Source organism: Embiotoca jacksoni, unplaced genomic scaffold (assembly GCF_022577435.1).
Source record: "Embiotoca jacksoni isolate LCO1_2020_lvr unplaced genomic scaffold, fEmbJac1.0.p SCAF_11, whole genome shotgun sequence".
NCBI classification, from domain to species: Eukaryota; Metazoa; Chordata; class Actinopteri; family Embiotocidae; genus Embiotoca; species Embiotoca jacksoni.
The window spans coordinates 18,771,469-18,794,630 of record NW_027185241.1 but is presented as its reverse complement, the minus strand read 5'-3'; the positions used below and the strand labels follow the sequence as shown (position 1 = coordinate 18,794,630).

Here is a 23,162-nt window from a genome sequence, read left to right as displayed (position 1 = left end):
AGGATATTCAGTCTGGACCAAAGTATGGTCCAACCAATCAGTGATTAAAATGTCCCTTTCATTCTCAGTGTGGCAAGATACGTGCTTCCTAACTTTTCTGTGATATTGATTCTGTAAACAATTTAGGGCTATAAAGTTGGAGCTGTAAGTGTGTGTGGTGTTAAAGGGGAGCCAACTGAAAGTGAGCCATTCACTAATGAGTCCATGATGAGTTGAATAGAGCAACTTCAGCCTAATAGTACCAATAAAATCCAACTCTAAAACTGTCTGAGCATGACGGCTGACCCTCAGTTACCTTTTTATAGAACCACTGAGATTTCCACAGTTATTACTGGCATGTCAGTTTATAGTCAGTAGACAACATTAACAAATGCAATTTCTTTTAAGTACTCCATTTTACTGACTGCTGTCTCAATTTTGTACATAAACAAACTCCATGTGGATGCAGAAAGATAGAAAAGATTTTGAGATACACACTGATTTGTTTCATTGTCTGCATGCAGTTGAGTAAGAAATTTCTGGCACGTCATACTTTTGTGATGCCATAGAGAAACAACATCCCACCTCTGTCTCCTTCTTTCCTTCTCTTACACTCCTTCCTTTCCAGGATGTAATGCTTAAAGGGACTTTTAATCAGGTCCATGACTTCATCACCGCCAAAGCAATAAAATCTGTGATGGCACAGCGTAAAGTTGTTATGAAATAGAACACCTCTTGCCTCAGTGCATGTACATACATCATGTGAAAACCTGCAGAGAAGATGAAATATCAGGAACTAATACAAAACGTGTCAGACCATAATCACCAGAGCCACAGCTCGTATGGCATCACACTGCCACCTTCTGGTCACTCTGTGCCTCTCATTCAAATTCAAGGGAGCGAACTGGCTGCAGCATGACGCCACAGCAGATAAAAAGCGGCAAACACTGTGACGACAGCTCCTCTTTTTAGGCAGCCTGTGGCAGTGAAAAACAGCAAACCCAGGACACACAGAATGAATATTGTCTGAATGTTTCACATCCGTTTTCTCTAAGAAAGAGCTCGTCCTCAGAGATTGGAACCAAATAATAATTCTCCAGTGAGCAACCTGCTCACACGTACAGTATAAGGGATGGGAAACACTTTCATTATCTATTATTTCAATACTACAAGCTTTCTGACAAAGACATCAAACAAAATAATTATCTTAAAACTGCAGCACTGTAAAATTGTCAGACTAAATACTGACAAAGTCATTATAATACAATACAGTAGGAGAAGATGGCAATGGTATCCTTTAACTTCTTTCGGACTGATGCTAAATCCAACCTACAATATTAAGAACAGGTTTTAGGTCTGCCTTTAAAATATTTCATGAGATGGGAAGTTTGATTTGATTAAATATATTGAATGGCATAAGTTTGTCTACTGATGTAAACTGTCATATAACAACATCATATGTCCACTTCCCAATAAAATGGGACTAATCTACCGCAGCATATTTGTTAGAATGAATTGTATAAAGTACAATTTTTACAATTTTTACATTTGTACAGTATTATACAGGCTATGATATTTGAAAGTAGGACGAGCGCTCTTGTTATCCTTAATATGTCCATAGAACGCATTAACTCCGCCCGCCCGGGCTGTCAAGGGTTGACCGAACGCGCTAACCCCAGACATCCAGGAAGTGGGAGTCGTATTTTCGTATTTTCAAGGCACTACGGGAACAACGGAGGTTACCAGGAGCCGTCCACTGTTGAATAGCTCATATTCTGTATTTTAGACGCATTTAAGACTCCCATTGTTCTTCTTTTGCTTTTCACGATGTCTTCTTTCACGACCGAGAGACAAACTTGGACCACTTCGTTGTTTTTTGCCGCCGCCTTGCTGTGTGTTAGCTTGGTTAGCCTGGGAGACTGCCAAACGACTGCACCGCCACCAACCCGTAAGTTACAACACGTAAAGCGGAGGTTCAGTTAAAAGTGGAAAAATAAAAACATAATTACGTTTCTCTTCGTTTTGAGTGACTGTAATTTACTGTTGAAAAGTAGGTGAAGTACGTGTGTGAAGTCCGTGAAAGTCGGTGTTGTGAAAGTACGTCACAACAGATCTGCTCCACCGACTTGATCTCAGCTTCACCTCCAAACTTCCGACGAGTTATTTCGCTTTTTTGTTTGATTTCTCGTTTCAGCTTGTTCTGTCTACAAGAGCTGCGACAGCTGTGTCCCCCAGGCCAAGGTACACCTCAGCAACCTGACGGCTCCTTGTTTACCTTTACACTGAACCTCCCACATGATCTACTTCACTCAACTACATGAACTCCGTCATGTTTTCTTCGGTCTGCATTTACAGGCGAGCTCGGGAACATCAATCTGCATCGTTTTGTGTGGACTTTGGTCTAATGGTGTCGGGAGAGAAGTCTGACACCATTAGAGGGCACAATCTTGACTAAAAAAAAAAAAAAGCCTGCAGACCTTTGATTTTATTGGGCAAATATGAATGTTAACATTGAAATATCACAGAAATGTCCGTGGTGGTTAGTTTAAGACGTCCTGATACATTTGAAGCCTGAACCGAATCACGTTTTGTGTTTTGGGTATTTGATCAGTTGATCGTTGAAGCTCTAGATTTGAACATCATGCAGGTGACTGAGAGTTGACGTCGAGAGGTTGATCCATGTGTTTGTGTCCTCACAGTGTCTGTGGTGCTTCACCACCAACAACTGCACAAAGTACCCAGTGAGGTGGCTGCTGCCGCCGCCCTCCCTGTGCCCGCTGTCCGAGGCCCGCTGGGGAGTGTGTTGGCGTGAGTTGATCCATCTTGTCAAAAATGGATGACAGCACACACACACACACACACACACACACAAAAAAAACAACAGTCATTCATATCTGCGTTAAAAAGAAAACATGTATGCGCAGGGAGAGGTCTTTATATCATAAGTGGCAAGTCAGATGGAAAGATGAAAATAGACATGTGCATGGGGGGGGGGGGGGGGGGTTTCTCCTTAACTAACCCCGTCGTGTTTTAGCTGAGGGGAACGTTTCACAAAAATACCCAGCTGTGTGAGCCAAGTCAGAGAACACTTTCTGTTCCTCTAGTTCGTGCTGCTCTCTGGCACAAAGGGCAGGTCGCGTCTGAAGCTCCTGCATCGCACTCATGAGTGCACTCGGCTCGTTTCCTCTGTCGTGGTGGAGAAGCTGTTCGTAAGCCGGCATGGACTTCGTAGAAGTGAGCCGCCGCCCCTCTCTGCTCTATAAACTCCCAACAATCAGACTGGAAGTGTTGGTCACATTTCACAAATATCAAAGTCTGACCATTTCTCGTTCAGCACACACTCGTCAGTCGCGCCACGGTTTCTCAGTTTGTTGCTCCGGAGGAAGAAGACGAGGACGCTCCGCGGGAATGTGCAAACGTGTTGTAATGTGTGATGAGCTGTCGGTCCTGAGCGTCAGCAGCTCCGGCGCTGCTCTCTGCTGTCGGCGTTAACCGTCCCGCTGCTGCTTGACATGCCAGCTCAGCATTACCATGAGCTTCGGACGGCTAGCTAAACTAAACATCCAACAGATGACAACAATCGGACTGAAGGTCTGCGTGTTTAAATTCACGCGCAAACTCCACATCACCTGCAAAAAAATGACCAAGCGGGTCGACTACCGACGTTCAAGTGAAGAGTCTTTCAAATGTGAGATTTAACACACTTTGTCCATTTTGCGTGTTTCCCTGAATGTATGTGTAATATTGGGCGTTTCTACTTTATAAAATAATGCAAATAATGCAACTGCATACCTTTAGCACCCGCAACGATATTTACTAAACCTGAAAGTAGAAACAGGAGAAGTGAGTGTTGTGTTTTAGTACGACTGAAAGGAACGTATTAATCAGGTGCGTTAATCTGGAGAAACTGCTGCTCTTATTGCGGTGAGAAGGAGACGCAGAGAAACCAAAGAATACGTAGAGAACGTGTTTTCCACCTGTAAACATTCCTGATGCCAGAGGCTTAAATTATTCAGACGTATCGTTTGTCCAACGTTGACATTTCTGAGTTATTGAACAAACTGAATGATGATTTAAAGCCAACAACAAGGAGGAGCCACGAAATACCAAAAAAAGAAAACAAAACTTCTTCCGACTCAGCATTTTCCTGTCTCTGGGTCGTTCCAGTGTATCTCTGCTTGAATATCCCACCAGTCCTGTTATTCAGGTGTGATGTCACAGGTCCTGAATGTGTCCCGCAGAATTCACAGGTAGCTTCATAAAGTTCACGAGCACTCGCGAGACACTTAATGAAAAGTCAGCTGCTCATCACAGAAAGATCTGGACCTGCTGATCGGTGTTTGTTAGATGATCTCATCCTCCGTCCCTCCGGTTTTATTATTAAGCCTTTTTTTTTTTTTCACCTTTTTGTTTTCCCCACAGTGTTGACATCCTCGCTGATAATCTCCTCTACAGCGTTTTGTTCTTGTTATTTTTGTTCAGACTTCCTTTTCCTTTTGCGGTCGCTCTGTCACGTGACAGCATGTTTGTTAGTTTTGGATGTTTTTCCCGTCCTCTCAAACAGTCCTTACACCCGCAGAACGCTGCCTGCTCTTTTTTTATTTCTTTTTTTGGTCAGCTGAAGAAATGTCTTGTGATTCTGCTGATAGCAGCTGAACTGTACAGACAGCAGGAGACATTCACCTGCAAACCTACGGCTATAAAACTGCTATTTAGTGATTTAAAACACGGATCTCACCAAAGCCTCCTCTCGCTTTATCTTTTTTTCTTTTAGTTTATCTCGTGTAATTTCCAACACACATCAGACTCCCCCCCCACCCCCTCCCACCCCGGTTAGCTTTGTTAAATGCCTGTTGCTTCAACTCCTCCCCTGAGTATCAGCACACGTCAATGTGCTTATTAATGTGATGTACGTCTACATTTGTATACGGAGCAGAGAATTATAGATCCAATCGCAAGTGCTCGCTCGAGAAGCATTCGGGTTCGTGACAATGGAAGGTGTGAGCTGCCGTACTTAAAGCTGGCCGGTTAATATCGGACTGTTCATGCCAGATTGGTCTTTTTATCAAAGGCTCAAAGTTCATATGTATTCTACCTTTCACACGGCAGTGGAGACTCAAGTTTCTGTACACAACATATTGGATATAAAAAAAAGAATCATAAAGATTCATAAACTGCTGTTGTACATGAAATACAAACAAACAAAGACCTAAAGATCTGCTTTTAGAAATGAATGTGGTTTTAGTAGCTTTACAAAATAAAAGTAATTTAATAAATCTGAAATTCTGTGTTTTATAAAGAGTCAAACACACCCGATGTGTAGATTAGGATAAACGCACTGCAATTTGGTGACGGCCACTGAATGTTTGTTTTTGGAGGAAACAGATGTCGGTTCCCAAACTCACTCTGATCATGTTCCTAGAAAATCTGAACATTTTCAACTCATTTAAAATACAGCTTTTCAAAGTGTGTTACTGTTAATGAAAACACAATGCCTTCAAGATTCAGGAAACTAATATGTATTGTTTGTGTCACTATGGTAACCTAATCTTTACTGCCAGGTCCCCGGTTGCATTACTAACCGGCGAGAGTAAAGTGTGACGAACCAGAAGTGATAAACTATCAGCTATATTCCTGTCGGGTCTGTTTCAGGCTGAGTTTGAAAGTCAAAGTCTCCTCCTCTTTGATGTGTTAGTTCCGTTTTCACTGAAAACGGAAGTGTCCCGTTAAGTTTCACAGGTGTTTATGACTCGCAGTGCTACAGAGAACTCAGCAGGTGGCGCCATAACCAAACGTGTTGAATGTGTATTGTCCTTCCAACGAAAGAGAGGCGCAAGGTTTCAAGTTCCATTTATTAGTTCAGCTGATGAAAATGTCCTGGTATTGAAACTAATGCAAATGTTGTTTACCTTTGTGTGTGTGACTCAGTGAACTTTGAAGCCCTGATCATCACCCTGGCCGTGGTGGGTGGAATCATCCTCCTCAGCATTGCTGTCTGCTGCTGCTGCTGCTGCTGCAAGAAGCGCCGGTCGGGGTAAGAAACTTGCAATTCGCTGGCAATTAAGTGCAACTCCAGCGTGACGTTTCTGAAAAGGTGCATCGGCTACCAGAACGTCCGTCAAGTGTGTAAACCTGCAGCTGCTGCTCGGGAGACTTGAACCAAAGTCAAGCTGCAGTCAGCTGCAACACCAACATTCGTAAGACCTCAATAACGGCATTCAGTGCTATTCACATGGATTGCTTTCATTTTTCATAAACTGCTGACATTAAATGTAACTAAAATAACGCCCCAGATCTTCAGCCCGACAGTTTGGGGTTGAGAAGTGATTTTAACTTTGAATCAGTATAAAATGAAGCTGAATTAAGATTTATTGTGAGGTTTGATTTGATGTTAAAATAAGTTTTCCTTATGACAGTTCACGACCTGAACCCACTGACCCGTTTAGCCAGGACTTCTGTAGTCTGTGTGTGTGTGTGTGTGTGTGTGTGTGTGTGTGTGTGTGTGTGTGTGTGTGTGTGTGTGTGTCTGTGTGTGTGTGTGTGTGTGTGTGTGTGTCTGTGTCTGTGTCTGTGTGTGTGTGTGTGTGTGTGTGTGTCTGTGTGTCTGTGCGCCCTTTGTCCCCATTTTTTCAGTCAGATGATAGACATGAACGAGACTCCTACACCCACAGCGGACTGTCAGCCAGCGACAGGGAAGCCTGCAGTTGATTGACTGACATGACATTTCCATTTCACTCCAGCACAATGAATGAGAGCAACAACTCACTCACTCTCTCACACACACACACACACACACACACACACACACACACACACACACTCACTCAATCTCTCACTCTCACAAGTATCCATTTAAAATGACTCTGCAGTTACATTTTGTTGTTATTTTTGAACTTACCTGCAGGTAATTCTTTCCCCTTTTTAAATGCTCAATTTCAAATATTTGGAGGTCGTCCCTTTGTGGAACATGAGTCCAAAACCTTTCTGCAGGCTGGCAGACACACTTCTGAAGTCAGATATAAATCCAGATGATACAGTTTGACTCACTGCAGCCTTCTAAGCTGTTGTTCTTTACAACAGAGGAACCCTCCATCGAACGTGTTAGTTTGCAGATGAATGTAATTTTGTCACATCAGCGTGAGTGTGTTTCTGTTCTCTGAAGTGATTCTGATGCTGCGTTCGTGTCTGTTTACATCTGCAGGCCTGACAGAGATGAGGAGAGGTTTGCCAGGAGGAGAGAGGAGATCAAACAGCGCGCTGAAGAACGGTAAGAACTTCCCTCCGGTGAAGACGGGTCGGACATGTCAGTAATAGACCCGAACTGTGTCTATTGAAATAATAGCTTTACTTGGCAGATGTTTCTCTGCGTTTGATATGAAATCGATCTCTGGTTGTTTCATACCATGTTGATCCCTCTGGGTCAAGTACAAACTACCAGATTTAAACGGGAATAAACTGGGTGTCATAAAAGTAATAATCACAGAACGTTTTTAAAACATGACCTTGAGTGTCCTTTAGTCCAGCTGTAGGTGTTGGTAGGGATCCACTTTTATATTACCTTTTCTTGCTATTATAGGCCCATCTCAGTTTACATTTACAATATGAGATGACTGAACACATTTTCCAGCTTGGTTCAGGTTAAAATGACAGAAGTTGTCGGCAGGAGGTCGTATCAGCTGTGACTCGTGACTGTTGTGTTACTGGCCAACACTGACCTCGTCTTCTGTTTATCGACACCGTGTCAGAGATGTTGGACATACATATTTAATACAGAGGCGGACGCATCATTCAGATCAGGGCACAGAAGGTCACGTCAGAACAGTCCAGTGTTTCATTGTTTGCCATTTTTGGGTGATTTCCGCGGCGTTTTTGGAGGATCAACGATCCGTGACGGAGACGAAGCTCTGGAAGCTCTGCGATGTACGATGTTGCTTACTGTCATGGCTGTTGGTAACATACGACTCTTTTTTTTTTTTTTTTATTAGGTAATAGTTTAAAAAAAAAAAAAAAAAAAAACTGGTTTTCTTTGACTTTTATGGCAAAATAATCACATCAAACTCCCCAAACTGCATCGCATGTTGAGAATAAATAAATTAAAAAACATATTTGATGGCAACAATCACAAAAAAATCCCGGAGGGACCGATTTATGAATTTAGCAGTCAGTCGAGCCATTTATGAATCGAGAGTGGATATTGTCCATAAGGAGCCCGGTTCAACTCCAGCGTGGGATCTTCGTTTCATCTCTCAGCAGCTGCTATGTAACTGACAGACATTAAAACGAGACCAAAGCGTAACCTCCCAGGTGACATTAATATCAATAAATACTACAATTAGTCAAATTAAAGAAAATGTTAACCTAAAATGAGCAAATATGTACATTACAAACACAATCGATCGCTGCATCACATCATATCTCAGGTTCAAGACTGAAAGACAATCAGACTGAGAATAAGCCAAGAGACTTTTGTGTTGTATTCTGTCAACATGTTGGCTGTTGTTGCCTCTCGGAGGGACCGACGTGAAGTTTTCTGCAACTGAATAGTTCATCATCCCCAACAAAAGGGCCTGTTGTTGGTTTGGGAATCCGGCAACTGGTGTGTGTGTGCAGCCGCGACCAGTCCACGTCCCAGAGGAGGAGCTCAGAGTTCCCCTGCTCGCATCCCAAAACTCCAACTGGCTTGTCGAGGCTGAGCAGCTGCTCTCTGGTAATGTGGTCATAAATAGAGTGAGCGACGTCCTACCGTCCTTACCGTCCTCCGTCCTACCGCACGCTGTCGGAGAAACCGTGTGTTTAGTCACCGACTCGTACACGAGTGTGTGTTGTGGTGGACGCGGAAGCTCCCCGCTTCCTGCAATCCATAAATGTTTCAGCCTCATCTTCCTACTCGGTTCCTGCACTTCCACTTCCCGTGCAGTCGTCCTCTGCAGAGAGCCGGGCGACGTGTTGGGAAGCGAGGCAGTCGTGCAGAAAGCCAGTCAGTGGCTGTGCTTCATCATCATCATCATCACTCCTGGTGCTGAGGACAACAGAGCCGGGCTCTCCGTGTGCGAGAGCGAGAGAGAGAGAGAGAGCGCCCGGACGTTGAATTGTCCAACCGCTGTGAGCTTTTCTTTCACGTGCCGCAGAATGGAGTCGTGGTTTCCCGCAGTGAGCAATGATCTGGTCTCTGGAGTCGGAGTGAGTGCAGTGACCTACATAGATGCAGCTCGTGTTGTGAGCAGGACATTCGGAATAGATTGGACCCATCGTGGGAGAGAACTAGTTCCTTCAGACACTGCCGAGGCCCCGAGAGCCGGCTCACACTACACACCTATCAGCATCCCTGTAGGCAGGCGGGGGGAGTTAACAACCCAGTCAGCTCCTGGAGTGACTGATAGTACTGCTTTTAGAGCTGCCGTTGAGAAAGTTCAACTACTTCGGAGTTTTATTTTTATTTTTTATATTCGGAAAGACAGAAAAGCCCTTTTAAAATTGTCTTTCATGCCCAAAATATTTCCTGAGACCCAGTTAATGACATTTTTTTCATGAGTGCCCCGTGATGCTTTTGTTTTCATGCCGTCAGACCTAATAGAGAAGTCTGCATGGGCAAGTAACAAAAGACCTTTTACAATTTTATCCAACTCATAATGACAACGTTGAGACCGTAAACCAACACAAACTTGACAGTTTAGTTGTTGATCAAATAAAGATGAATCTATTCCTTCAGTGGTTTCCAAACCTTTTTCTCTCTCGCCGCCCTTTAGAAGCCAAAAAGGTTGTTTTGAACGTGACATGTCAGCTGGTAACCATATCAGGGGAACTCATGATGAATGGAGCCGGGTTACATTTCATGGAAATATCATTTCCACTAACGTAAAGTGGCTGTTTTTCTTTTCAAGCGTGTTTCTAAAGTTCCGAAGTGCAAATAAAAACTACAAGTTAAATTTAGACTTAACGTAGATTTAAGATAAAAGCTGGCGAGGTTTGTTCATGTCCTCCACTGAAGTGTGTGACTGACGTGTTTCTCTTTTCTTCTTGTCTTTTTATTTAGTTTCAAACTGGTAGTGACCGCTGCTGTCTCAGTAGGAAACATGTTCAATGGCAAAGACGTTTCCTGCTTGGAACAGACATACAAACCTCCTGATTATCAAAGAGTACGAAAGCCAGATAACATTCTTAAAGTACTGACCGAACCTGAAAGCCGAGGAGCTGAAGCTCCTCCCTCTTACGGGAGCGAAGATCTCTGTTGTCTTCAAATCTATTTTCATGTTCAGATCAGATGCCACCTTTTGTTTTATGTTCTTTCCACTTCCCCCTTTTTTCTTTTTTCTTTCTACACTTTGAATGCAGCATTTTAATGTAGAGGGTGTGTGAGTACGACAGTCAATTAGCAGCATGCAGGGGGGGAGGGGAGGAGGGGGGTGGCAGGCAGAGGTCAGGCAGAGGTCAGGCAGAGGTCAGGCAGAGGTCAGGCAGCCTGATTGCTCACAGATCACTACCTGGATATAAAGCAGCTGGATGTGCACCAGCTCTCTGTGCTGAGATGAAGTGAAGTGAAGTGAAGTGAGTCCGGAGCAGAGACGCTTCGTTCCTCCTCCCGTTGCTCCGTTTGTGTTTCACCGTCAGATCAAATGTTCGCTCCAAGTCTGCGAGACGGGATTTACTTTAAAACGCCGTTATCCATTAAAAAAAACAACAACAACATTCTCCATGTTGTCGTGCTCCATATGGATGTTTTTATGCATCAAAATATATCACTACGGTATTGATAGTGTGATATGTGACCGTATATGATGAGGCAGGTTTTGTAATGTTGTGTTCTTTCGTGGTCAGTGTAGCAGCGCACGATCAAATCAACCATTAATACATTTAATAATCATATCAGCAGTTCTAACGATCATTTCTGTCATACATTTTCTTGTGTACAACTTTTATCATTACAAGTATCAGTTCAAAATGCCAGGAAGTAAATATCTAGTACTAGCATAGCTGTAGATACAGTCCATTTAAACTGTCTTTTTTATTGCTGACAGATTATTCATATTATTATTTTTGATCTGTAACAGCGCTGGGTGGCAAACAGCTCATCCACTTCTCTGGCCTGTATTTGTGATGACCTTCAAACGGGTCAGAAAGGTCGGACAAACAAAAAGCAGCGAGACCTCGGCGTTCACGCCGCTTTCTGTCCGCTGGTCTGAAACCAGCATCGAGTCTGAACGTGTCCAATCGGGATGCCGTCATGTTCGATCTTTGTGGTTCCGTTCCCACCAGATCGGCCCGTTTGCCCGTTTGCTCGGGTTTTTTCAGGCTGATGTGAAAGTTCAGCTGCGGAGTCGCGGCTTGCTCCATTTTCATCGCGGCACAGAGAGCAAACAGACTTCGTCGTCGGCGTCAGCGGCTGCTCGGCGTTTGCGGTGCGAGCTCTTCGCTGCGGCCGCCCGGCACTCGGCGGGTTCGGTGTGAGCCGAGGTGTCACGGATTCTGCGAGAAAGACGGTTTTAATCTCCGGCTCCGTGTGAAGTGTTCGTTCACGTTCGATAGAACCGGCACAGAGTCTGCCCGGTTTTCAAGACTTCCGCTGATGGCGTGGAGTTGATCGACAACAGCTGCTGAACTGCCAGCATGTCGCGGGTGGATGTTTGTTCTGGGAGCCCAGGTATGGAGACATCACTCCACGTCTGACAGTAATTGTTTGGCTGACGGGGAGAACGAACGCAAACCTGTGCTGAAAGGAAAATTGCGTACCGAATGGTGTCGTACAAATATTTGTACTGTCACAGAGAAACGACGTGATTGTTGGCAAGACGTCATGTTTACACCTCTGGAGTCATTTTATGAAGTCACTGTGAATACAAATGATACAACAAGTAGTTCCGACGAGGGGTTTGCCATATTATATCATATATCATATCACATCATATCATATCACATCATATCATATCATATCACATCATATCATATCATATCATATCACATCATATCATATCATATCATATCACATCATATCATATCACATCACATCATATATCATATCATATCATATCATATATCACATCATATCATATCATATCACATCATATCATATCACATCACATCATATCATATCATATCACATCACATCATATCATATCACATCACATCGTTCAGGATAATACTGATATAATTCCTCAGACGATATAAAAACGAATATTGTGATAAAGGCAATTTTCTGACCTGTTGACGTAATGACTTCATATTTTTACGAAGTGGAAATGAATGTCATACATTTACAGCTTATCGGACAACAAGCGTGGCTGAGAGCCGCTGGATTCTGTAGGTTTTCAGCAGAGTGAGTTTCATCTACGGTCGCGATGTTTGTCCTCCGTCCCTCCTCTGTCCCTCCTCTGTCCTCCTCTGTCCTCTGTGTTTCACACCGGGAAGCTCCGCCCCCTTTCACACACACGGAGCAGCAGACGCTCCGGTGAACTTCTCCACTCGTTACGTTACAAGAGTGCAACAAAAGCCCCAAACTACGTTATTAATGAGCAAAAACCTCGATCATAAACTTGATCAAATCCGACCCCGACATCTCTGAATGTGTCGACAGCGGTGAGGAAGTAGTTGGAAGCTCTGCTGCTGATGGTCGTCGTCCTGACAGAGCAGCAGCTCTCCTGCATCGCTGCACCTCCAGATCCTCCTCAGCGCTGTTCACAGGATCTCAATCTCACTTTGAGTTACTGCTGTTCACAAGCTAAAGAACTAACAGGTCATTTTTGTTGGTTTTAATGAATATTTGAAGCCATAACGTTACGTTTACGCTGACATGTGTTCTATTACACTTATTTTGTTTAAATCTTATGTTGTCAAAATGAATAATCAAATATTTTTCTGTATTTTATCATGTCGTCAAGAATATCGTTATCGCTAAAATACCCAGATGTGTCGCGATATTATTTTAGGGCCGTATTAGTTTTGACCCAGAGCTCTGATTGGTCAACTGGACATTTGGAGCATGGTCAAATCATCATGACATCACACCCTGATCATCACTAGAGATATCACTCCGCCTTCCCAATGGGAATATATAATTAGAATTGAATTTCATATGATATGTAATATAAAGTTGTTTTTACTTGTTATATTAAATGTGACCCGTTTGGTGAAATGGGGTCTATTTTGGTCCTTTTTTTGTGGCTCCGAGCTCCCGTAACCGTTTTTGGAGAGCAAATCGCTCCACAATATGAACACATTCAGATGACATATTTGATTTCGTCGGTAACTTGTTTCATCATCATATTACACGTTCGAAGGTGATGCTCGCGGACCGGGCGGATGTCCAACAGTCGGTTTTTTTTTTCTTTTTCTCCTGGTCCTTCGCAAGTGAACCAAACTAACGTGTGAAATTAAAAGATCTCTCTGACCTGTGAAATATCAACTTCTTTTTTGTTTCTTTTTTTTTTGTGTTTTTTACAGGAAGGGGGAGAGAAAGGCGCGACACGATGAGATCCGCAGGAAGTACGGTGCGTATGAACCTTTTCCAGCCCCCCCCCCCCCCGTGATGAGTCCGTTGCACCGGACGGAGACGACCTCTTCCTCTCCGCTCTCCTCCCGTCAGCTCTCACTCGCGTGAATGTTGAATCGGTTTCAGATTTTCTATTGCCGTTGACTTTCAGCTCCATACCCCGAGCCGGCGATGCATTATTCATCGTCCCCGAGCAAGGTCACGTATAGGCTGCGCGACTCCCGTCTGCTTGAATCAAACTAAGCGTGGTTGATGTGATGCTGGTGTCCGGTCGTTCCTCCCCTCACGTCCGTGAGCAGAAGCAGCGAGCGTCTTCTGTGTCAACCTGCCGTCCACTGCAGCCGCCGGTACGCAGCAACAGGAACATCAACATGCGTGTTCTCCCTCAGCGGTCCGTCCACAGCTCAGTTTTAAAAGAATCATTCGGATTTAGAGCAACTTTATTGGAACAACTTTCATGGCACCGTCACAGCTGTAACCTGTGGTTGATGTTTACGACAGCTGTTCTCTTACAAATACGTGTCGACCGCAGCAGGTGTGTTGGATGGATCGCCACGACGACCTAGGTCTAAAGACACGAGTGTCTGTCGAAAGGTTCTTTTCAGATGAACTATGTGTCACGTGGGGGGGGGGGGGGGGGGGGGTCAGTCTAAAGTCAGACAGTTTGTACAGGAAGTCACAGAAACACTCGCTTCCTGTCGGGTGGGATTCTGATTTAATGTTGTGAGGATTGTATCAGTTTTCACACATTTACGTGGTTCAACCTCCATTTCAATGAATTCTCATTTACCACAGAACATCCATCATCTCAAACTACATGAATACAATGAACACATTCAGAAATGGTCAAATACAGATGGACGAAATACAACTTTCATTACCGATCTGTCAGGGCTTCACATCTGTACCGATGTTTTAAGAATCCTCACATCCCACTCAGCAGCAGTTATTTTGTTGTGAAATATATAATGTCATATATTGTGTGCGGATGTCTCCATCAAACACACTTTCATTCTGTTAACATAATATACCTTCAAAATCAGACCAATAAAATCAAATTCTCTTCAACTGAACAAAAATGAAAGAAAAAAAAACACTTTAATATCATGTTGTCGAGCCACATCTGAACCAATCAGCTGTTAGGTGAGATGGTATTTCCCATCATGCCTTGAGGCTGTGCAGTCAGTGGAGACAACTGGCTCTAAAAACGACAGCTGCTTTGACCTTCTAAGGTTATTGTTGTCTGCGTTTGAATGACGTTGGAAAAGTCCGGATGAAGTCGGACAGAAATCTGACGGCACGTCAGATGAAGGATTCTACGAAGGTCTTCATCATAAATGATCCAGCTGAGTGACAGACCGAGTGATTCAGTTCATCTACTCATCAGTCAAATGCCGCAATTTCCGATATCCGTTTCAAAATAAAAGCCCTCTCGTGTTTCATATACGCTCCAGCTAGATTCAAGGTCTTCTGTTTTGGTTTGTTTCATATAACATCGTTTCCAACACGTGACCTGAAATGAGATCTTTAAAAAAAAAAAATCAGACGACGCTAAAAAGATTGAATTTACGAATCTTAAATGAATTGAACTTTCTTTAAATAACAAAACATAAACATTTTCTCGAAGTATGTTGCCTGATCCACGAACTGAGAAACAGCTGACTCGGCTGTAATGTTATTTAATGCTCCATTGATTTGGATGACCAACAGGTAACACCGGCCACTTTTGCAACCAGCTGGTTTTGTGGAGCCATTTAATGCTCTTGGAGACGCGACGGATAAAATGACGCGCACTCTTCACCGACTTGAGGGCATGTGCAACCATCTCGTTAGACAACGTGAGCTAAAAGGAACAGCCATCATAATGGTGATCACGGACTAAATTGTTTCTGGAATAAATTTCATGTCTTTATTTGAACTACATGGAGTCACAAAAATCATTAGATGTAAAAAAAAAAAAAACAACCTGAGAACTGTTTGTTGCCACATCGACTTCTGTGACGTCATCGCGCCTCCAGATCTTAGAAAAGTAACTTGGTGAGTAAAATGTTATCGCAACTGCACGAGGTGATGTGCAATTCTAAAAATAGATCCGAGCGATGCGTTTAGAAACAAAAACGTTTTACTGTCATGATGAAGAAACATTCAAAATCGCACAACGCTGTTTCTTGACATTTCACTGCACACTTCCAGTCAGTGCAGAGATTCTGTTTCTGATCAGTGAAGCGGACTGTGTTGATGGACGTGTACCAACGACATCTGTCAGAGCTCTGATGAAAAGGGAATCACTCACCGTGTGCTGTTGATGTTGGACAAATGTAGATTGTGTGCCAGCCCCCTCCCCCCCCCCCCTCCCCCCCCCCAAAAAAAAAAAAAAAAAACCTCTTTTTACTGACTGCCTGCAGTCGTGTGTGTTTGTGTGTTTGTGTGTCGTGTGTGCTTCTGAGCTTTCTGTCTATAAACAGAGTTGAACGATTCCTTCCTGATGTGCTTCCGGTGGAAGTGATGCGCTGCAGAATGCGCGGTCCTTCTTCTGGGCGTAAATACGTTCCACAGTTTATCTTTAAAAGGAGTTCATCGCATCTACTGGCTACCTGCCAGCATTACAGTGGAAGGTGGTCACCGTGGTAACAGTTACCACTCCTAAAAAAAAAATTAAAAAAAAAAAAAAAAATCAAATCAAATCAAGTCACAAAAACTAAAACTGCTGAAGGTTTGTATTCACATCAAAAACAATTCAAACATTTTAATGGTCAGTGTGAACAGAGGGAATGAAAAATTCATTGTATTTGTATGAACTTTTTTTTTTTTTTTTTTTTTTAAGTGAACTAATCTTTTAAATATATAGCTATTGAAAGTATAGGAGAGAATCTAATAAAAGACATATCAAGGGCTGCTGCCTCAGTTTGTGTGTTTCTGCTTCAGGAATTAATTTCCTCAAATCAATAGTGCAACACTAAAGTATGCGAGTGGGGCCGGTAACAGTTCATCTCATCAATTATTAATCTGCCATTTAAAATATAGTCAAATATATTCATCATCTTTCTGATAAAATGTTAAAACAATGCAGAAAATCTTTTACAATCCTATACAACATAAAATCTTCACATTTAAGAAGCTGAAACGAGACGATGGTATATGAACTTTATTTATGCTTGAACTGTTAATAGACTAATCAATTCATCGAATGATAGTTGCAGCTCTTTATTTGAGTCTCCTTTTAATGTGTTTTAATCTTTCATCGTGGAAACTCTGAATGGAATGAAAGCACTGAAGAAGATCAGATGAACCGGGAAGATACTGACGTGGATGAATTCCACCGTGCGCTGATTATCATGATGTTTACATCCACGATGGATGTTCCAGTTCATGTTCTGAGTCGTGTGCGCCCTCGGACCGATTTGGTTTTTACATTTGAGAATCGCTTCCCGTTGAAAATGTAAGAAACTGTATGAGAACCTGGCCCACCATACGCTGCCGTGTTTCCACATGTCTCCGCTCTGTTCCCGTGTGCAGGTCTGATCGGAGACTCCGACCACCCGTACAGCAAGTTTGAGAACGAGTAGAGCGGCTGGGCTGGAAGATTTAAAGCTGCCGGGACGCCTTCTTCACTTCCATCTCGGGCCGATGAGCTTTTCTTCAACGCTGCAGAGTGCAAACGTCCATACCGATACAGTTCAGAAACAATCTCCTTGTTGCATTTGTGAAACAATAACAAACCTGATTGGAGGAAACGATCTGAATCTGTTTAGCCTTTTGAATCTCAATGAAGTTGCAGTGTTGTGTGGTGGAGGGAAATTTGAAGCTTGTGTTTTAAACTTTCTTGTGTTCTGAAATGTCATTTCACGTTATCTCTTTTTAAATATTGTACTTTCATATCAGTCTTTGTACATAAAGTATTGATTTCTGAATTATTCGATAATGATTGTAGCGCAGATGTGTTCCAACACAAATAAAAATCTTCACTTTAAACACAATGACGTTTTCTTGTTGGTATTTATTGATTTATTGATTGTGAAGGCGTCTGAGGAGGTTTCACAACTTTTCAGTGTCGAAAGTTGTAGGAAACTGGACACGAACACACACGGTACGACGCTGTGACTTCTCTCTTCCGAACTAAAAGTGAAGGTAGTGATGGAAAGAAGAACATTTCAACATGAATGTCTGTAGACATTTGTGAAACCGTTGAGGTTGTGGATCCTAGGTTCTCCAGAGGTTCTCCTCCACACCAGCCCTCTCTGGCATCTCGGTCAATGTGCTTGTAGATAGCTTCAATTCTAAAGTAAAAAATGTTATTGATGCTATTGCACCCACTAAAGTGAAGGTTGTTGCTGGTAAGCAAAGGTCTCCTTGGAGAAATGCCACGCTGGTCAGAATAGAGAAAAGAGAGTGTCGAAAAGCTGAGCGCAGGTGGCGAAAAACAAATCTCCAGGTTCACTGTGACATCTATAAAGAAAGACTTCGCAATTATAATTTGGAACTGAGAAATGCAAGGCAGGCCTTCTTCTCTAACATCATAACCAAAAACAATAACAATACACGCACCTTATTTGCTACCGTCGACAGGCTAACGAACCCTCCAGTGTCAGTAGCTGCTGAGCTCCAATCCACTTGGGCATGCAATCAATTTGCCTCCTTTTTTACTGACAAAATACAGAAAATTAGACAAGCAGTAAGTGCCTCCACACCAGCCGCAGGATATGTGTTGTCCCCGTCTCCAAATAATATCCATTCAAATATCATGACGCAATTTCATTCAATCAACCATGGAAGTCTGGAAGACAATATACAACATCTGAAGTCCTCCTCCTGCAGCTTGGATATTATATCAACAGCCTTTTTCAAAAATATTTCAAACTGCATGACCACTGATCTTCTACGAATTGTAAACGCATCCCTTCTCTCAGGTGTCTTTCCTCAGGCCCTAAAAACTGCAGTTATCAAACCACTCCTAAAAAAGGCTAATTTAGACTCCGCAACAATGAAAAATTACAGGCCGATATCAAACCTTCCATTTTTAAGTAAAATAATTGAAAAGGCGGGTTTTCAACAGCTGAACAACTTCTTGGTCGTAAATAAGTGTTTTGATGTCTTCCAGTCAGGCTTTCGACAGCACCACAGTACTGAAACTGTTCTTGTTAAGGTTTTCAACGACATCCACTTAAACACAGACGGTGGCAGAATTTCAGTCTTAGTATTACTGGATCTCAGTGCTGCATTCGATACGGTCGACCTCGACATACTACTAGACAGACTAAAAATCTGGGTTGGACTCTCTGGCACAGAACTAAACTGGTTTGAATCCTACTTGAAGGACCGAGAATGTTTTGTGTCTGTAGCTAATTATACATCAGAGCGGACTAAAATGACATGTGGTGTTCCCCAAGGTTCAATTCTGGGGCCTCTTCTATTCAACATCTGCATGCTTCCACTGGCTCAGATTATGGAAAGAAACAAAGTGTGCTATCATAATTATGCAGACGACACACAAATCTACATAACTATGTTGCCAGGGGACTATAATCCCATACAAGGGTTGGGTAAATGCATTGAACAAATCAACAACTGGATGTGCCAAAATTTTCTTCAGTTAAACAAATAAAACAGAAGTAATTATATTTGGGGCCGAGGAAGAACGATTGAAAGTCAGCGCTCAGCTTCAATCACTGATGTTAAAAACCACAAACCAAGCCAGAAATCTAGGTGTTGTCATGGAGTCAGACCTCGATCTGAACAGCCATATCAAGACAATTACAAAATCAGCCTACTATCACCTGAAGAATATATCAAGGATTACAGGATTTATGTCTCAACAGGATTTGGAAAAACTTGTCCATGCATTCATCTTCAGTAGACTCGACTACTGTAACGGTGTGTTCACAGGTCTCTCTAAAAAGTCACTCAGAACGCTGCAGCTGATTCAGAACGTTGCAGCTCGAGTCCTCACTGAGACCAAGAAAGTGGATCACATCACTCCAGTTCTGAAGTCTTTACAAACAAAGAATTGACTTTAAAATCCTGCTTCTGGTTCATAAAGCACTGAATGGTTTAGGGCCAAAATACATTTGTGATCTGCTGCAACCTTATGAACCATCCCGACCCCTCAGGTCGTCTGGGACGAGTCTCCTTTCTGTCCCCAGAGTCAGAACTAAACATGGAGAAGCAGCGTTCAGTTTTTCTGCTCCACATATCTGGAACAAACTCCCAGAAAGCTGCAGGTCTGCTGAGACTCTGAGCTGCTTCAAATCAATATTGAAGACTTTTCTGTTTCCTGCCTTTAATTGAACCAGATTCAAGGATGTTGATCAATTTCCTGCGTTTCTGCATTTTGTTACTGTATTTTATTTCTTAAACTGCTCTGCAACTTTTATTCTATTTTTAGCTTGCTTAATGTTTTAATGACTGTTTTTAATGTTTCGATCAATGTTTTTAATTGTTTTAAAATTTGTTTTTCCTTTGCCTGATGTTTTGATGCTTTTAATGGTTTTATGTGAAGCACTTTGAATTGCCTTGTTGTTGAAATGTGCTCTACAAATAAACTTGCCTTGCCTCCTAAAAGGCTTTTAAATGCATTTAAAGTTGGCTTGTAAAAAATGTAAACAGACAATAACAATCATATGAAAGGAGGAAGATTTTTACAGCAGTTATAGAGAATGTCCGGGTCCACATAAACATGAGTCCTGGACCTGTGGACATACGGAAGTCTTCGGTCAGAGGTCTGCGCTCTGGGACTGTGTGAGTTGGAGAAAGCAGTTCTGATATAAGAAGCAGCAAAACCCTTTAATATCGTGGAGGCAAACATCAGGGTTTAAATTCAGTCCTTCAGCCAATGTAGAGACGTGAGATTAGAGGTGATGTGCTCCCTCTGTGTCTGAATTTACCGCAGACTTCATAAAGAAGTTTTATCAGGTTTTTCTCAAACAATTAAAAATAATAATAATAATAATAATATTATTATTCAGTGTTTGACACATGTAAATACTTTTTCTTTGGCTGTACGCCCTTTAAAGCAGAGAGCAGAGAAACACTGAATTGTAGAGAAGAGTTTTTTTTTTTTTTTTATCATGTTTTTTTTTTGGTTTTGAGCCAGACTTTAACATATGTACAGATATATCATCTATTATACATATTGTCTGTAACACCCTCATTTCAAACCTCGCAATTTGTCACAGCGGTCACTCACAGTATTGCAGCAACAACAGCACGTTCTCATGGACCACCATTGAAAAGAAGACATCTTTGGTGTTGTCAGGACACCTTTGACTGCCAACAAGGTTGATTTCTTATGATTTCTATCATGAATGTGGGCGGAGCCAGTGGAGGAAACACCAGTGAGCTTGTGCAGTGGGCCTGGAAATCATTTCTGGTTCCTGCACCAGGTGATCAATTCCCAGTCAAGTGAGCGAGTGCCATCATGGAGTCCAGCATCCTGTTCTCCTGAAAGGAGCGTGTCAGTGTTTTTAGTGGTATCTCGTGGTGAGTTCACTTCTATTACGAAGATTTTAGAGCCAGGGAACAGGAGCAAGTTTCTAAATTAGCTTTAGCTGAGGCTATCTCACCAGCTAGACTTAAAATGAGCCGATTTAGCTTTTCTGTATTTTCTTTCCATATAATGTGAAAATGTCAGATGGTCAAACTAAATGTGGCCAAAGTTTCAAATGATGAGGTAAAAGTGATTCTGTTTAGAAAAAAAGCTGTTATATGGTCATCAGCTGGAGGCTCGAGTACAGGCCATCGCCCAGCCATCCGCTCCGTGTGTGTTCCTTAAATGAACTATAATTTGGTGCTGCAAAGATATTTCATGTCAAGAAAACCAGCTTTCTCCTCAGCTCTTTAGCGTCTTGCCATATCGTGGGCGGAGTGGATATTCGTACAACAACACAGTGATTCATTTTTTTTATTATGTCCAAAAAAAAAAAAAATTGGAGAGGCAGCTGAATCCACTAAAGCGGCCTGCATAAAGTCACAGTATTACATAAATATGGATGTTTCTTAGCTTTGAATCATGCAACTTTTGTATCTAGAATAAAAATAAAAAACCTGGAAATGACCATCACAGACCTCCTTAAAATTAAGCCATAGTGCTGCCGCTGCTCTGTGGGGGGTAAATTAGTGAAATGTGTAACAGCTCAGCTCCGGTCATGTGTCTCTTCTTGTAGCCGATGCTACAGAAAACCATTGCTGTCCAGTCATGGCAGGATTTAACAAGGTGGCTGTTAATTAGAAAGAACCACTTCACTGATTGCATTGAATATTCTGTTTCCTATCAGTTAAATCGTGATATAATCTGCTTGATTTGCAATAAGTTATATAATTATTTGATTTGCAAACAAAAAAAAGTATATTTCTTGTTTGATATATTGTTTGATTTTCCAAATTACATGCAGACGGATCGAAAGGCCTTCCAGAGACATTACAGTAATTACTAAAAAGACCAAACAAGCTCAATTGATACTGACCGGTGAAGGAAAAATCTTATATTAGCAATCAAATCACTGAATGTCATATCTGCAGTCTCTTTTCTGATGTGATAAGAAAACACCTTTAAGATTTCAGAATGACATCAGGTGCAGATATAATGTGTTAGTTTTATATTAATTTCACTGTCTAAGTGTCAGCTGTAGAAAGTGCCCCACATTCCTGCAATTCTCCCTTTCATCATTTCTGTGGTGAGGTAAGATGTCAAAAAGATGATTGCAACAAATTTTGGACTCAGTGTTTTTCCTTCATGTGTCAGAATAGAGGGGTACAGTGCTGTTCAGTGTGTGCATGCGTCGTTAACAAACACACTATAACGAAGGGCCAATTCAAACTAATGAAGCTGCACATTTGTCTCTATTATGCCGCAGCCCCATTAATTAGGCGGCAGTATGAAAACATCTCAGCCCTCTGCATTCCTGAGATGTTTGCAGACCCACGTCCAAACGCCGAGTCGTGTTCTGTTCCACACGCACCGCCGCACCGTTGTTCTTCTGAGGCCTCTGAATTGCTCATGCGGCTGCCGTGGTGACTGCAGCACAGACATGATCACATTGGAGATGCCACGCAGCACCTAAAGACACATGACAGAAGCAGAGACGAGCTCACTGCTGCAGGATTTAGATAATTGATGCAGGGTCTGGATGAGAGCTTTAATACCCACTACATAATATCTACTGTTAAATTAACTGGCAACATATGATATTATTGTAGCAGAAGAATGGGCTGCTGGATATTATCATCAGATAACCGCTCAGTTTGAGCACTTACCGTAATAATATCCAGAGAGGATAAAGGTAGATGATGTAGATTTATGATCACAAATTATTTACATGGCTTCAATACAGAAAGATTACCTTATAAATAATAAATACTTTGAGCAGGTTAACTCTGTCTGTAACAAGTGTACATCATGAAACTACACAGAGATTTTTGTGTGATTATATTAAAAATGAAACACAGATCAGAACAGAGCCTGTTGTAATCTGCTGCCTTGTATGAAGTGTAAACGACCTGCTGTGGTTTTAGTCCAAGGTGATACAGGAACAACGCTGAACAAGCGTATGCTTAGTAGTGGTGTGTGTGTGTGTGTGTGTGTGTGTGTGTGTGTGTGTGTGTTGGTGGGTGGGGGAGGGGGGCGTGGGTGGAGGGGAGGGGAGGGGGGGGGGGGGCACCTTGACCGGGTCTTGCACAGGGCAGCAGTATTAAGCAGCAGCACCGA

At 42.4% G+C, this 23,162-nt stretch overlaps 1 protein-coding gene across 1 annotated transcript; it reads left to right on the top strand.

Annotated features, from left to right (window-relative positions):
• Positions 1 to 1,664: 1,664 nt before the first annotated feature.
• LOC138194591 (pituitary tumor-transforming gene 1 protein-interacting protein) lies at positions 1,665 to 17,439 on the top strand. Its single transcript, XM_069143473.1, has 7 exons — positions 1,665 to 1,927; positions 2,174 to 2,220; positions 2,679 to 2,787; positions 5,908 to 6,013; positions 7,181 to 7,246; positions 13,414 to 13,460; positions 16,979 to 17,439. Exons 1-7 carry the CDS (start codon positions 1,807 to 1,809, stop codon positions 17,026 to 17,028), a joined length of 546 nt encoding a protein of 181 aa, XP_068999574.1. The 5' UTR covers positions 1,665 to 1,806; the 3' UTR covers positions 17,029 to 17,439.
• Positions 17,440 to 23,162: the final 5,723 nt, after the last annotated feature.

Coding starts and splice junctions, on each gene's coding strand:
- LOC138194591 (XM_069143473.1), top strand. CDS start 1,807: ATGTCTTCTTTCACGACCGAGAGACAAACTTGGACCACTTCGTTGTTT. Junction 7,247..13,413: donor AAACAGCGCGCTGAAGAACG/GTAAGAACTTCC, acceptor TGTTTTTTACAG/GAAGGGGGAGAGAAAGGCGC. Junction 13,461..16,978: donor TGAGATCCGCAGGAAGTACG/GTGCGTATGAAC, acceptor TCCCGTGTGCAG/GTCTGATCGGAGACTCCGAC.